This window comes from Carettochelys insculpta, chromosome 4 (assembly GCF_033958435.1).
Source record: "Carettochelys insculpta isolate YL-2023 chromosome 4, ASM3395843v1, whole genome shotgun sequence".
NCBI classification, from domain to species: domain Eukaryota; kingdom Metazoa; phylum Chordata; order Testudines; family Carettochelyidae; genus Carettochelys; species Carettochelys insculpta.
The window spans coordinates 60,007,491-60,024,185 of NC_134140.1; the positions used below are offsets into that span (position 1 = coordinate 60,007,491).

At 44.1% G+C, this 16,695-nt stretch overlaps 1 protein-coding gene across 2 annotated transcripts; it reads right to left on the bottom strand.

Annotated features, from left to right (window-relative positions):
* Positions 1–4,952: 4,952 nt before the first annotated feature.
* ING2 (inhibitor of growth family member 2) lies at positions 4,953–15,884 on the bottom strand. 2 transcript variants are annotated; one of them, XM_074991851.1, is made up of 3 exons: positions 15,528–15,884; positions 14,711–14,764; positions 4,953–6,267 (listed from the first exon to the last, which is right to left on the bottom strand). In XM_074991851.1, the coding sequence occupies exons 1-3, from the start codon at positions 15,721–15,723 to the stop codon at positions 5,600–5,602; spliced, it is 918 nt and encodes a 305-aa protein (XP_074847952.1). In that variant the 5' UTR covers positions 15,724–15,884; the 3' UTR covers positions 4,953–5,599. The 2 variants fall into 2 exon arrangements, with proteins under 2 accessions (XP_074847952.1, XP_074847953.1); XM_074991852.1 differs by lacking the exon at positions 14,711–14,764 and having other exon boundaries at positions 4,957–6,267.
* Between the last annotated feature and the right edge of the window lie 811 nt (positions 15,885–16,695).

Consider the following 16,695-nt stretch of genomic DNA (forward strand, 5'->3'; position numbering starts at 1 on the left):
AGAGCATGCCGTTGGGGAAATAACCACAAAGGAAGAGACACTGCACGTTCCTCAACATGTGATGTTTTCAGCAAAGCTGCACTTACCAACTTCCATCAACCAATCTAGTATGCTGCTCAACCTCTTGGAGTCCCTAAAATCTCTAAGAAACCCTTGGATATTCATTGTGACTTGGGAGATTAGTCAAGAAACCTGTGCCTCCACCCTACTTTACACCTTCTGTATGCCACAGAAGTGGCACTAGTACGTGCCATCAAGTACGTTATTGCTATACGTTACCCTGTGTGTGGGCCTCATGGAAGTAGAGTTCACAGCTCTGAGAAGGAACTAATTTAAGATAATTCTGACAGGAAACAATTTGTACAAGCAAATACACTTATGCACATTTCTGTGCATGTATGCTATTGACATAGTGTTGCAAACAAAGTCTCAGTCATGACGCAAAAATTGGAACATGGACACTAAATCCAGTACTATGGAATAAATACCAAGGGGTGGGGGGGTGGGGGGGAATAATTTTGCTTCATTAGGAAAAATTTGCTGAACCTAAAGCAAAACAAAGATCCATCCCTGCTTTTGAAAAAGAGTATGCAAAATTTAAATGTCAGGGGTCCATCAAGTCCAGAACAAAAACATAGGAATTACAGCAAACAAACCATGAGACAAGAATGAGTGCAGGAAGCTAGATGAGATAGCATTAAATGTTGGATTTGCTGACTATTTGGTGAAAGCATGGTATTGAAATATCAAAATGTATTTAGAGATTCTAAATATCTGTTCTGTTAAAAGGTAAGTTTTAATTTGATTGGATTGTGTGTTTAGTCAGGCTACCTGCAGTTGGATTAGATACCCTTCTGCTGTCTAAAAGTAAAGCATGGCTTTAAAATTTATTAAGGTCTCCTTGGGGGCTTCTTAGACTCATTGTCAAAGAATTGGTTGTCACTAACTATCTTTAGAGGCTTATTTAAAAAAAGATTGAAAATTGCCTATCTACCGTTCTCTTATAACATGCACTTCTTTATTACAGATAACAGTTAATGGTACAAGTTACTGTTAAGAAGCTTTCAATCATTTTGTAGTTTTAATAGCCAAAATTTAACTGGGTGACCCCCCCACCCCCAAATATACACACACTCACAAAATTTGGCTCATTATAAAAGAGGATACTAGAAAAGCTGGATCAAAAGGTGTGGAGTAAGATGGGTTCTCATCTGTATGGAGAATTTAAGTCTTTTTGCTATGGACCAGGAACTGTATTCTGAAAATAAAATGCAATTCTTGTACATGGTCTTTGTTAAAGAAAATGTCAATGTCTAGAGAGTTTACAATGGGCGCTCTTTTTGGCAATAAAAGCCAATTATACTCAGTTAACACGCTGCTCTTGGTGGAGGGCCTGGATAAGATCCTCCACATTAGGGAGGCAATGCCCTGATCAAAGAGCTAGGGAAAATATGCTGGAAATCCAGGTGGGACAGCACTGCAGTCCAAGACCCTGATCACAAAGAGGACTTTTCTCACCCCATCACTACACATTTTGCTCTTAGTTCCCTGCTTATTTTATGTAAGCCATCTTAGATCAATTCATTAAATGGAAAAAGAACTCAAATTTGGGTTGTAACCAACACGGTTTCAAATTCAAACAAGATTCTCAGATACGTCAAAAGCGTGCAGCACACGCATTGCAAAGAGCAGATGGAAGTGAGTTACCCAGAGATGTTACTAGTTGGTAGGCTACTTTTCGTTAGCACTTTTAATCATTACACCTCATTACTCTTAGTTCACTTGTGGATAATTGCTGTTTTCCAAAACAAATGAACCCAGATGCTGCAGGGTACTGTGTTCCCAAACTCAGTGACAACCGCCAACTTGATGATGCTAAGCACCTTACAGCATTCAGGCCAAGGTTTCTCTTTCAAGTGCTAACTTAGAGACTTAGAAAAAGGTTAATTTTAGAATCATACTGGAAGTTGGAAGCCCAGAAAGTTCTCTGTAGTAGAGATCTGAAAGGATTTCCATCTTGGTTTTCCTTAAATTCACCAATTTCATATCCACGAGAGGTCATTAGCCTGGAAGGCAATGAATTAAAATCACCAGCTCTGCAGCAGTCACGGTGCCTGATACTCATTTGATTATCTCCAATGAGTTATCCTTTGGTGGTTCCAGAGGGACACTAAGAAATAGGGAGTAATTTGACTACCAACACTGCAAGGTAACACAACCCATTTGGTGTACCTGCCACTAAGGAAGAACAAGGCTTCCCATATTGGCCATTCTCTTGGTGAGCTAAGACTGAAATAGTGAGGCTCCCTTCCCCGGGTCTTTAGGCTCAAGAACTTAGTTGAGTAGTGTACTAAATATACTTTGATTTCACAAGCCATACTCCTTTTGGAGCATCATTAAGGAAAGCACAAACAAAAATTTGTTTAAAACTGGGTTAATGTAGCATCTTGGGTTTAACTTCATATCAAAATATTGCTTATCACCTTTAGTAACCTGGAGAAGATGAGGGAATATTGAACTAGCTAAATGCCTTCCCCAATACTACATGCTTAATGTTTTATTTTGAAACATTTAAGAATCTGCCATTATCAGACTCAAATATCTAAATCAGTGGCGTCCAATAGGAATTCAAAGCACGCCACACTGTGATTGTCATCTTTCCATATTTGCCACATTATATTACACAAAACTTTAACAACATTGGTAGCTTCCTGTCCCCCCGCCACAGTCAGGCACCTCCAGCCCCTATGTTCTAATTCAATGCTGGCGACTCACCAGAGCTGCTGCTGGAGCTGTCGTCATTGCCACGGCTTCTCCCACCAAGAAGTGGGGTGCATGCCCAGAGCAGGCACACGTCACTCCCAACGTATGGCCCTCAGGTGGAGCCATGTTTAAAAGGCTCCAAGAGCCGCATGCAGTTTGAGAGCAATGGGTTGGCCACCCTCATGAGTTAGGACACTGTTGTGGCGAATGCATGCATGCCTATTCACCACATGTGGCAAGTAGCAAACATACTGGATTCTGCAGATCTAAATGGTACTTTCCCCTTTCAGAAGCCAAATTGATGTTTTCACTACACTGCCCACAATAGCACAGCACGTTAAAATAGCTAGCAATAGTATTTTAGAGTTTCCAGAATACACACTGACCAGATTAAGACAAGCCCCTTGGTCCAGATACTTCTCCATCAACCCCATTTAATTTATAATGGCTTACGTTGTGAGAGGTGGCAAACAAAGTCAATGCACTGTAAGAAAAGGACATCTTCTCTCCAATACAAAGCAAACACAGGCACTCACCAGCAGGAAAAGACAAAAGTGACCATCTTACAAATGGCAGCATAAAGCTGCAACTGCTGGTTCTGGCCAATTTTGGAGGCAATTTTGCACAGAAGAGCATTAGGTATCAGGACACACATGACCAGAGAAGTGGTTTTATGTATACTGTGCATACCATGTACCCAATAATTTTTGGTCATGCTCTTTGCGCGACTCTTCTATCACATTCCTTGACAAATAAGAGATATGCCATGAGTATCTTCTCCATGGGCCACACACTTCCCCATCTGAAAGAGACCAGCTCTTTGCACCTCCCTACTTCCCAGCTTTTGTGGGAAAGACTCACTTTTTCAAACGGAGTTTAAATTAAAAAAAAAAAAAAAAAAAAAAAAAAAAAAAAAATAGAAGCCAGGGTTTATATAGCAGGGGTAGGAGTGAAGGAAGAAAAAAAGGGGCATTACCTGTCATTAGTAGGACCAGTTGGTGAAGTAAATTAAGTAAGATGTGTCTTGCTCCTACAAATATAAAAAGGCAGGGATAGGTGAAGAGAGTTGACAATGGGACTTGTTGCATGGACAGGTTCCTGGGTCAGTGATTGTGGTATGGTCCATGGAGACTATTATTCTTACCTACACGACTCCAGCTGCCATCCAAGACTTATTACACAATCCATTGTCTAAAGCCAAGCCTCAAGATACAACCGTATCTGCGCCAATTCCACCAATGGGCAAAAACCCACAAGAGCTTTAAGCATTCTTAAACTTAATTACCCACCAGGGGAAGTAAAAAAAAATTGACAAAGCCAGGACGTGTACCCAGAAGTCACCTACTTTGATAGGCCCAACAAGGAATATACCAAACACCACTTATCTACAGCCTCCAGCTTAAACCACCTCTAGTGCATCATTGACAACTTACTACCTATACTGGAACACAGTCCCTCTGTGTTTCATACAGTTGCTGGTCACATTTTCAAGCTTTTGTATTTCTGGTGGCTACAAACCATCTGTTATAAAAGAGAAAAGTTTCCATCTCAGACTTGCAGGACTCTGGAAGCTCTAGCCATTGGCATACACTTATGGATATCTCAACTCCACTAAGGTAGAGGCAAGTTTGAGCAAGTCAAGAAAGCACACAATCATATTTTGCACAACTATACAATGTGAGCAACATATGAGAAGGCGTTGAGAAATATATCAGTATTCCAGTCTCAGCACCAATTCAAGACATGTAGAAGTAGCAGCAAGATAGAGTATAGTTGCAACTGTGGAGCACAGAACTATCAGACTGATATTCCTGGGGAAATTCTATGCCAAAAACTGTGCATATAATCTATTCAGAATGTTAAAGTTGTCAACAGACCACTATCTATAGTGAGAGCCAAAGTGAAGGGGGAAAAAATCACATGGGGGGTGAAATCTGTGATAATTAATCCTATGCAAATTCTGCATTGCATACTGATGCACAATTCTAGCAGGTTACAAAGAATGGAATGCAAGAAAATCGCGTTATCACAGACCAGCACTCTTGCACACAAAAAGTTTAAGTCAAGACCAAAGGAAAGCCCTTTGGGATGCTTGCTAGAATACTGCCACCCTGAAGTAAGTAGTACACACAAGATAGTCAAAACGACCATAATTTCAACCCTATCTAGAAACCGGACTCTCAAGTGTAATGTTACCAAGGCAACACTTTAATATTGACATAAAAAGCATAAGATAGTGGCATTTTCTTCCCGTAAATACATTTGTCATATGAAAACCACTGAAGAAACAGGTCTCTTTCTAGCTTGGAAGACTATTTTACAATTAACTGGTGAATTTTTGAATCCCCAGTTCCAGGTATTATGTGATGTGAACATAGGATATGAAAACTTGAGGCACGAGACATAGAAGAGACTCAGTTCACAACAAAACGAAGGTTCTATTAACTGTCGGAGGTTGTGAAACAGTGCTAGAGCAGTTAAGTACTATTAATGTAGCATGGCCAGACTCTATGCTTCCTCACCACCATTCATTTCAGGATCTCTTTGTTTTTTTAAAATGGCAACAGGGAGTTTAAATGAAACAAGAACCAAAAACCCCACACCACCACTTTTAATTCCATCTGTGCAGTTCGGAGGCCACCCTGTTTCCAGTTATTTGGTTATTCAGTGCAGAAAAAGTTAAAGATCACAGAGAGTATAACAGATTTTAATACTCCATTAATACTACAGATTAAAAATATTGCATAGTCCTATGCATTTTCCTAAAACATTGTTTTCTGTAAATTAAACAGTTTTTATATAAAATTACAACCCTTTAAAACATTTATAGCATTCACTACCTCGATCTTCTATCCTTTTTTGATTTGTCAGTACATTTGTCCATAGTTTTCTCATTATCTCCTCTGCACTTGGGGCAATACCATTTCCCCTTTGGCTTATAAGTGAGTCCAACACATGAAAAATGAAACCACTCAATAGGACACTGTTCATTGTCACAGCCTATCATTTCTCCATAGGACACTTGGTTACATAAGCAGTAAGTTGGTTCATTGGGATCTATTGCAAATTCAACAGGTGAAGCTTCTCTTTCTTGTTTGGCTTTTGAGCGTTTCTTTTTCTTGGCCGATTTGGATCTCTTTTCTTTAGGTGGCTGGTCATCGCAGTCTTCAAGCCCATTTGTTATGTGACAAAGATCACGACTTTCACTGGTCCGCTGGCGACGGGGTCTACGTGAAGATCTTTCTGGTTGGCAAGATTCCACTTTTGCCTTTTCTAGAGGTTTTTCGTTATCTGACTCCTGAAAACACCGAGAGTGGGTCTCCATTTGCCGAGCTCTATTTTCTACTAGATCAAGCATCTGTGTAACTATTTGAATTTTCTCATCTCCCAGTTCTTGGCTGTTGATTAGCGCTCGCTGAAGATGCTGTTGCAATCTTTTCTTCTGAATGGGATCACTTTCTGTCTTGTATTTCTCATAGACATCATCGATTTCTTTTAATGCTTCTATAAGAAAAAACAGTTTTTAGTTTTGGAAAGAATTATGTATCAAAGTGGAATATTTTCTCCGAAGTGGTAATACAGTTTAATATGCATATGATATACTTCCTGCTGCTCCCATTGGCTTATAACAGCAACTCTCAGCCGCAGAGTATTAAAGGGAACCTGCTTCCCGACCCTCCAGGAAAACAAGACGCCCCAGAGTATGCCAGTGGGGCTAGACTATGAGACTCGATTATAATTACCAGTACTTTTACAGCATATGATACTTATATGGCTTGTGAAATAATTTGTGTCATTACTGAAGCCATTTGACCTTGCAAAGACTTTGTTTAGTGAAGTAGATTGGTTTGAAATGCATGCTAAACAGCAGTGCTGTAGATCGGCATGGCATTTGACACGCCCGTTTCACAAATTGCTAGCTCTTACAAGCCAATAAGAAAATACAATGAACAACAGTGCTATGGCACTGGTGTCAGTCTGCTACTGTGTAATTTGATCTCTTCATATGTGTCAGCCACTGGACCTCTTAAGTCTCAAGCCAATCTTGGAAATATAATGAATCAATGGAATCTGTAATAAAATTCAAAACAGCAGGTTATCTACAAAGCTGCTTTAAAATGAACAAAGAAAAATAACTTAAGTGATAAAGCAAGTGACATTCCTAGGTGAAGTCCTACAGAAACTATAACAATTATTTTACCAGATTTTAAATGAACCATAGTATGAAAATGGTGCAATCAAAAGAAATAGTCTGCTTATCATGCAGCGTTCCAACTTCAAGTTGTCATATATGCAGAAGCGAGCAATAATAATGCTGCTTGTCACGAACTCTGTATCAGGGAGAAGCAGCTAAGAGAACAGTAAGGAAGAAAATCAAACAAAACAAAAACCACACACTAAGACATTACAAGAAGCAAGAAAAAAAAAAAAAGCGTCCAACTAGGTGTGCTTTGTTTCTTGAGACAAAGACCTCAATGACTGGATTGTTGAACATCCACAAAATGGGCTCTCGTCACGAGAGCTGGAATTCTACATGCTTTGTAAATGTTGAAAGACAAATACAAGGCAGTAAAGACATCAAAGTTTGTTGCACGAGTGGGTTGGTGTACTGGCTTCATGAACCACCACCATCTCTGTCTTCAACAGCAAAGATAGAAGAAAAGCTGCCAAGAGAACTGTAAGAAAAAAAAAGATTTTCTAAAAGTTTGTTACAAAACATCAAAAGGAGTCTGTATTTGAGCTATCAAGTAGGAAATACGGATGAAACACCAATGACCTTTGATCTGCCCAGTGACAGAGCAGTAACTGGCATTGGTGAAAATTTTAGTAAAAACTCTGGCCATGAAAAAAAAAAAATCCATTTTATTGTGGTTTTATTGTGTTTGGCCAATGGATTGGCTCACTCCTGTTATTGTTAAAAGAAAAAGCCTGCCTAAACACATGAAGTTTCCTGCAGGTGTCATTGTACGTGAACATGAAAAAAGGACAGATGGATGGAAGTGGGAATACTGAATGGCTGGAAAAGTGTGGAAGAAGAAACGTAGAGCACTTCTTAAGAAACCTGCTATGCTTGTTTGCGACACAGTCTGGGCATACAAGATAGTTGAAGAGAAACATGGCCAAAAAAAAAAAAAAAAGAGAAACTACTTTGGCTATATCACCTGGAGTCCTAACTTCTGTTTTACATCTGTTTGATGTCTGCCTGGCCAAATCCTTTAAAAACAGGCTACACAAAACGTCGTTGGATGTGCTTAGGCACGGAGAGGGTGACAAAAGGTGGGAATCTTATGAAACCTGAAGCAACCTGGTCACCCAGTGCGTCAAGAATGCATGGGAGCCCATTCCCTCAGAAGTTATAGAAAATCATTTTGGAAAAGCTGTATTAGCAATGCACTTTATAGGTCAGAAGACACCATACTTGTTGATAATATGCAGGCTGATAAGGAGTCCAAGTCCGAAGAGGACATTGCTGACCTCTACGATGACAATGAAGGAGCAGCTGAAGCAGAGGTTAATGAACTGTTTGGTAAATTGGAAACTGATTCAGACTTTGAAGGATTTTAAGACTAAATAGCTACATTAGAACTATACTTTAAAGTCAGTAAAACTTTAAAACTGACTAATTTTGAAGGACTATATCTATTTGTTCAGTTATTATAAACAAGGTTTTCCCATTAGCTTACATTAAAACACATCTACTAGAACCCATTTTTTAAAATCTGTAGTCAAGGGAAAAGCAGGATCAGTAAACATTTGGCTCCCAGCCTGTCAGAGAAAGCGGCTGCTCTGCCCAGACATTGCATTTGACTGGACCGTTGGCCAGCCCTTCAGCTCCCAACAGCTGTGCTTTGCTGGCCCCAGCCAATGGGAGCTGTGGAAAGCCACATAGGCTGAGGAACATGTTGGTCGCCACTTCCCACTGTTGCCATAGCTGTGACTCGCGAAAGACAGCTGCTGGCAGCTGAAGAGTTCCATGCCTGACAATACTTCAGGTACACTCAAATGTTCAGGCACATGCCAGCAACTTTCCCTGACAGATTAGGAGCCAACTTGACCCATCTGGGAGCTGACCCTAACTTTCATTCGCCTTTTTTAAACCAAAAAATTTGGCTTATGAACAAGTATAAATGACACTAGACCTGACTATGTCTCCATAAGTTTCTAGTGCACACCAACCCGCAGACAGTGGGGCACTGTGCTAACAAACAAACGATAAGTGAAAATAACCAGCCGCCTGTTTCCCCATTTTCTTTTTTGAATCTTTGTAAGACCTCAACAAGAGAGGTGCTACAGCTTAAGAACTAGGGAATTAGTATTTCAGTTCATACAACAAATGCAAGAAAAAAAAAAAGCAGTAAGAACTGGAAAAATGTTATGTGACTGGTGCTCTAACAACCCAAGGCATTAGATAACATTGATTAAGAAGCTTTTAATAAGTTTGATTTGACAGTATCCCTTTAATGTGGGATGGAGACAGTATATACATGCAACTACTTTGGGAAAGCATTCACATTGTATTCTAACCTGGAAGGCAGATCCTTTAAGCAATAAGCCATATCTACAAAAATTGTACAGCTTTAAGAACACCCTTATAATTAAAGCATACAACTGTCCTAGCACTGACAAAGTATAAATATGCTTGTACAGCTTATTTCCATATGAGATGGAAAATAAGATACCAGTGTAAGCCACAAGATAACAGCATATAGCTGCATTTATATTGGCAAAATGAAAAAAACTCACTTATAAGCAACATCATAATGTCATTACAAAAGCCATGCAGGCCAAGCCTGTAAGAGGACCTTGATGTAATACTAAAATCTACATGGATAAGTAATTATAGCAGGAGGGGGCAGCAAGCTGGAGACAGTTCGCCAAGGGTAGCCATGCAGGTAAATAAAGTGCCAATGGTTCACAAGGGCTAACCCTGGCAATCTGCCTCCAACCCATTGGCAGCTTATTGACCATCCCTACATTAAAGAAAGGGAATAATCACACCATTAGGATGCCCACTTTATTCCTTGGGTGTATGCCTTAGTTACTTCACCCATGTTTGTCTAGCTTCCTCAGCTAAACCACATTTACCAGCACTTCAATTAAAGTCTTCTCCCGCCTTACGAGGGTAATTCATTCCTGAAAAACCCCTCTTAGGGTGAATTCTCATAAGTCAAAATGTAATTACCATTAATTTCAAACGAGAATAAATTTCATGTGTTCCTGAGCCCCAAAATGTACACCTATTTATGCTAAAACACCACCAAATCGCACTAAATCTGGTGCAAGGGGGCAGGCAGGGCACAGGGAGGCAGCCTGGCCTGAGCATAGCTTAGGTTAAGTGGGGAGGTGGGGGGCGCTGCCAGGGGCAGGTTGCATGGGGAGCTAGGCAGGCACAGGGTGCCCCCAGCTGGCGAGGGGCAATGCCTCTCTTGTGCGGGGTTGCGTGGCAGAGAGGCCCCACCGGTGGCAGCGGAGGGCGAGCCAGGCGCTAAATGGGAGGGAGCGCTACAGATGGTGAGCGGCACCCGAGGCACAGCTGTGCAGGGCAGGCGGTGGCAGCCCCCTAGCCGCCTTGAGGGGTGAGCGGCAGCAGCAGGGCTGGGATGGGCTGCGTGCCCAGCATCCATGTCTCGCAGAGTGGCGTGATCTATTGCTGGGACTTGGATGAGTACCTCCCTGCACCAGACTGCTGCCCTCTCTCAGGGCGCCGCTGCCCCCCTGCACGGCCTCTTCGTCAAGACCAACGCAGCCGACTCCATCCCCTTGGTGCTTGCTTACCAGAGCCACCAGCCTCCAAATTGGTCCTTGTAAATGTGAAGAAATGCCTCATAAGCTGAAGTAGGGGTATTAAATGAAACTCCTTGTAAAGTTGAATTCTCGTAACTCTAATGGGCATATCTTGGGGTATGACTGTATTCACATATCACTTATCCAAGCATAAAGTGCCAGCGGCTTGGTGCTTGGATAATGGTGTGATCTCACCAGACTTTCTTAACCTAAATTAGCCTGGATGAACTTGCGCCCCCCAACAAGAGGCTGCTATAGCACTTTGTGGTTCAGCTCTCTCAAAATTAACAATATGATATTTTTTGTGGGAAAGAAAAACACTAAAATGAGCCTGGGAAAAAACAGCCAACCCCTAATTTCCTGGAGGACTGGACAGTACATTCAATCCACTCTTACTAAAGTCAGTTCTGCAGTAAGTTAAGGAAAACTGTCTTCAACAGAGCACTTACCTAGGCTTCTTTGGGCTAGGTGCTTTGATAGTATTTGATTACCTGATGCTGTTTACAGGTTAAGCTATTGTTCATAATGCAATATTTCTGCAAGAGGCCCAAGAGCCTTTGCAATCTGTATACTGCTGGTTTGGGAACAAAACCCAGGTCTGAGACAGCTTTTAAATTCATTCTTGCAATGCAATTTAATAGAAGGATAAATACAGTGTGTCCTGGAGCCTGAGATGAAGGACAACATGCTCCAGGTTACTCTTTCCCCAAGCTCCTAGACTCCAACCTCACCATTGTTCACTGATGCTGCTTTTTTATTGCAAAAAAGCCACAAACAGAAAAATATTCCAAATATGTAAATATTACGATTAAAGGTGGAAGAACATTAAAAAAATCAGTTATTTGGCAACTGTGACTCAGCCATCATTTTTGCCTCATGTTCTAAGTTTGAGACTCCCATAGACAGATCAGTTTAGACTTAAGGTTTGATCATCATGCAAGAGATGCACCATATTGGAGCTGTTGGTGCTGCTTTCAGCATGGGAAATGAGAGGCAGTCAAACAACGTAAGTTATACTAGCAGTGCTATCAAAACAGCTTCAAAATAGATCTGGGAATATTTTGAGAAAACTCATCTAAAATTCATTGTTCTCAAAAAACAAATAAAATATATTAACTAGCTATGAGGCCAACCAGGAAAACAATTTCACATTGATTTATGCAACAAGAATATATACCAATTCTCATAGACTAAAGTCTACTTAAATCCATGAAGTGGTTGTTCCCAAACATTAACATAAACGTGTGGTTAAGAGAAATTACAAAGACTGTTAGACGGTGGCATAATGACTCAGTGTACCTTAGCAAACATGGCAAGTAATTTAAAATTCTGAAATCCAAAAAGTTTACAGAACTTTGGTCTCATGCATCTTTCCTGACTAATTAGAATGATAATTCAAAGAATCCCTTTTCCCTGACATAGGCCACCTTAAGGTAACTGGCCCACCTTAAATAATTCCTTCCGCCCAAACCAAAAAGACTAGTATTTTGTTACAAAGCTGATAACATGTATCCAAGTTTTGCTCTGCAGCCTTTTCACCCATGCACCATAAGGATTGGAACTTCCCACTCTTATATCTAAGTTTTTGATGCAATGTGGTGTCTCTTCAATCTTAGGTAATAACTCCACTGAGTAATACATCTCCATTATAATTAGAAGGAAGGATGTTATGATAGCCCAAGCAAAAGAATCTGAGTAGTTTTCCTGGAATGGAATGTTTCTAATCTAGTCTAATATTTACTTCAGCTGCAGATAACATTTTTAGCTACAGCTCAAATTGGGTTGCTGTACTACAAATTGCTTTTAGTGTTTATGACACCTGTTTTTGGCCAAACCTAAATATTTAAAGAAGTGATCAGTGTCAAGCGCATGAGCACACACATCCCAGAGCAAATAATATAAATTGTGTTTATATTCAAAGTAGTTTTATAGCCAGACTTTTAATCCTTTACCATATCATATAGGGTAATACTCATTGACAAGCTAATGATACAACACACACAGAGCAAGTTACAGCTGCTGTAGAAATATGACTTTTACCTTTAGACGTCCCAACAGTACATTACTGCTTCATTTAAAAAAATGTCTGTAATGTGGAGTCTCAGATACTACAATAATACAAATAAATTCTTTATAAAACAAAAGTTCTGGTGTGGTCCATATTCAGAGTTTCCTTTGAATGCAGCTCTTGAGTTGTGTATTCAAACTATTCTTCGCTGTACAGCAGGCATGTCATGCTCAAAGCCTATTGAGGGCTGCACAAATGAAAACAGATAGGTTTCCGGGCCACCAAAGAAAATGTACTTCTATCAGCAAGTCGCCAGTATTTATTATTAGAGATTATGTTTTCAGTATATTTTTCATGTCTTGTTTAAATATAATAAATAATTTTCTCAGATTTTATATTAATGTCAAACAATAAAATTCATACTAATAGTTATTTGCACATATTTTTAATTCAATCATCAATTTAGGTAATTAAATTTTTATGATACATAACTTGTTTTATTGAAATAGAAACAAGCCCATTCAGGTTAATCAAACAGAATAGTCTTTTGTGAAAATCTGAGATAAAATTTGAGATTTTGCATAAACAATTTGTACGATTGCAAAAAATAGACCTACAGTTATTGATATAAAATATATAATTTGTGATTTTACTCAGGAACTAAATATTAAAATCACTTTTTTTTTTTTAAACTATTCAGCATTGAGAAGCAAATACAACAGTAGCATAGGAATAAAATATAATAGCATTAAATTTTCAAATTAAAACCTGCAGCATTTCAATACAGAGCTTTCTTTCCAGACAGCTGACACTGCTTTTGTGACACCAGTTTTTCAATATTTGGCCTGCTATTTTGAGCTGATACTACTCCAATTACCGCTGATAAAAATGATGCTTCAGCTGATTTTATGCACTTCCCTCTCACCCTTGTACAGGGTGGGTACACAGTGAACGCCTCTCCTTTCCCCCACCCGCTTTCAGTGGACCACAGAAGACATCACCATCCAACATTTTTCCCCCCCACATGGAGGAAGCAGGGAGATGGGCCCCCTTGAGGCTTGCACTGCCCCCACTCCATGCATGCCCCCATACTCCCACTCGCATAACTCTGCCTCACCCTCCTCTGCCCCTTGTTCCATCCCATGTGGCTCCTATCTGCAACTGCCAGGGGTAGGTACCTCTCTCCATCTCAGTTCACATGGGTTGCAAGTTGCACACTGTGGAGCAGTCACACAGCCTTCTGTCATGCACTAGCAGCAGGGGAGCTCTTTGTGCTGTGCTGGGTGGAGGGAAGAGAGACCCGCTCCTCCTCTCCCCCCAGAAGTGCCCTGATGCTCCCAGGCTGCAGGGGGAAGGATTAAAGAAACCAACACAACACCCACTCCTACTTTCTGGCAGGGGCTGCCCCCCCACCCCAAGGGCAATGTTCAGCCTGGAGAAAAAACACACACTTTCCACTGACTACCCTACTCTCTGTGTGGGGTGATGCAAGCTGCCCTCATAGAAGCATTGGGCTGGAAGGGACCTCAGGAGGTCATGAGTCCCACCCCCTGACAAGATCCCAGAGAGCCTGTTTCCCCACATGAGGGGCAGGGGTTCCTTGGGCTGCACAGGAGTGCTAGGGCAGGCTGCATTTAGATGTTTCATTAACATCTAGCCGGAGGTAGGAAAAATGTGATAGGGTCACATGTGGCCCCATAACAGGGCATCTGACATGCCTGCTGCACAGCCTAGCAGATAAAAAGATTTCCACTTTGATCTTACTGGAACCATGTAAATACCTTCACATCCCCATGCCCCCCACCTGTAAATCTGTGATAACACTTAAGCATCTCAGTAAAATACTTAAAAGTTTATTAGCCCCCATCCAAAAATTTCACACATCTCTTCGTTCTGGAGCATGCTTTGTCCTACAGACCATGCCAATGCGGTGAGGTTAAGAGATAAGCAACTCCTCAAGAAGCAATTTCAGTCTAGCATGCCTCACACTGCAGGGTATAAAGCCTCAGAGAGCACATGACTTGGGACCTAAATGTGCAATCTAGCAAGACAGAGGTCTAGAAGAAACAGCCTGGGGATGAAGGAAAGCTACGAGCAGGTTAAAATTAACCAAAAAGGCTTTAGGTTAACCTTGGCCTGTTTATAAGATCTTACCAAAGATGTATAAGTCAGCCAGGAAACACGGCAGCCCCCTCCGCAGCCTCTTTCCTGGCAAGACCAACGTACTGTAAGCAGTGGGACCTGCTTGCAGCCTGACTTCTACATTCAACGTTGCCTTGACCCTGGGAGGGCATCTCGAGCGCACCCCAGCTTGGCAGGAGCTGACAAAGGCCTAGCAGGGCAGGCAGGCTCGGGTGCGGCGAACCCGTGTGTCAAAGGGCGAGGGGGAATTTTACCAAACTTTCAGAGGCTGCTGGTGCGGCGCCCTAGGCCGAATAAACGCTGACTGGCACTCGCCGCCGGAGCGCGCACGTAACATGGAGCCGCTCACCGAGTGGGCCACCCTGCCCCGCCTGGGGCAGCGCACAGACCCATTCCAGCCGCCCACCGAGACGCCACACCCAAGAGCCGCGGCCTGTCACTGCCAGCTCCGCCCCATCCGAGACACGGGGACCCCCGCAGCTAACGGAGGGAGAAGAGCGGGGCTGATACCGGAGCCGCTCTCCTCCCACCCCCAGCTCCTCGGGGCCTAAAGCCCGGCGCTGCCCGCAGCTCCCTGGTCGCCCCACTGCGGAGATGGGTCCTCCCTGCCCCGGAGGCCCAGCATCCTTCCCCGCGAGGCTGGCCGTGACCCCTCCCCGAGGGCAGGGGGCCACCGGGCTGAGACGGCGGGCGGACAGGGCCCACCAGGCCCCGCCCCAGGGCCGATAACCAGCCAGACCCTCAACCGCTGGATCCGGGCCGTGCATCCCCCAGCGCCCCACTCCCGCCCGGCAAAGGCTCGGCCTGGTCCGCTCCCGCCGCCGCTCACCTTGGCACTGCGTGTCCAGCTCCCGCAGCAGGGAGACGTTGCGCTGGATGTCCAGCGGCAGCGACTCCACGCACTCCAGGTAGTCCTGCACATAGAGCGAGAGCAGCCGGGCCCGCTCCCCGCCGGGCCCCGCCAGGCCCGGCACCAGCTGCGGCCCCCCCAGCATCATACCCCCGCCCCAGCAGCACATGCACATGCACCCGACCCGGCCGCTGGCACCCGGCCAGGCGCCCCTAGGCCGGGCCCCTGGGCCCTCCCACCGCGACTGCCGGCGGGATGCGCACGGGCCGGCGGCGGCAGCAGAGCCGCCGCTGCCCCCACGGGGCGAGCTGCTCGCCGGGCTTCCCGCTGCCCGGGTTTCGCGACGGCCGCCGAGCCCAAGTCACTTTGAGTCCCCGCCCCTACCCGGTGGTCTTTACGCATGCGTGGGGCCCTGCCCTAATAAGGCACGGCTGGCGGCGCTGTGAGGGGTTCACATTCTCCCGCCTTCCCCTGCGGGAAGCTCCGATTGGCTCTGGGCTGGACGTCAGTCTGAAGGCGGGGCTCTCTTAAAGGGAAAGCAACGCTCCTTCCGGCCCTGTTCCCCTTCCACTCTCGCACCTCCGGGGCTGAAAGACAAGGGTGCTGGGTCCCCGCCCCGCCCCATGCAACGGGGGTGGGCTACAGGGATCCTCCCGGGAAGCTCTCTCCGCTGTTTGCAAAGGGGCGTGTCAGCCCGTGCTCGCTCCCAGTGGCCGGGCGGAAAAGAACCGAGCGTTCCGAGAATGAGCCCCGTGCTGTTGGTGCAGCAGCGGCGAGCCCTGCGCACTACCTGCGTTACTGTAAGCGTGACGGGCAGCCCATCCCGCGCCCACCCGCTCAGCCCTGGGGGCTTCTTAGCGGAGAACGTGAGCTTGCGAGGCGGGACACTGCGCGCTACCGAGCGAGCGGCACTCTCTGCCCGGGGTCCGGGGACTTTCCCCTAGGCGGGTTCGGGACCCTAGAGAAACCACGTCCTCCGTGTGTGGCCTAGAGAGCAGGTCTTCGGATCGCCCTGTTTTTCAGTGCTGCCAGCTGCCTTATATCAGCCTCTGAGTCCCGCTGTTTTCTCGGTTACAGCGAGTGCTGTGTGCCGCGGCCACAGCCCCACAGCAGGATGGTGTTTCTCTTCCAGCTGCCCCGACAACCA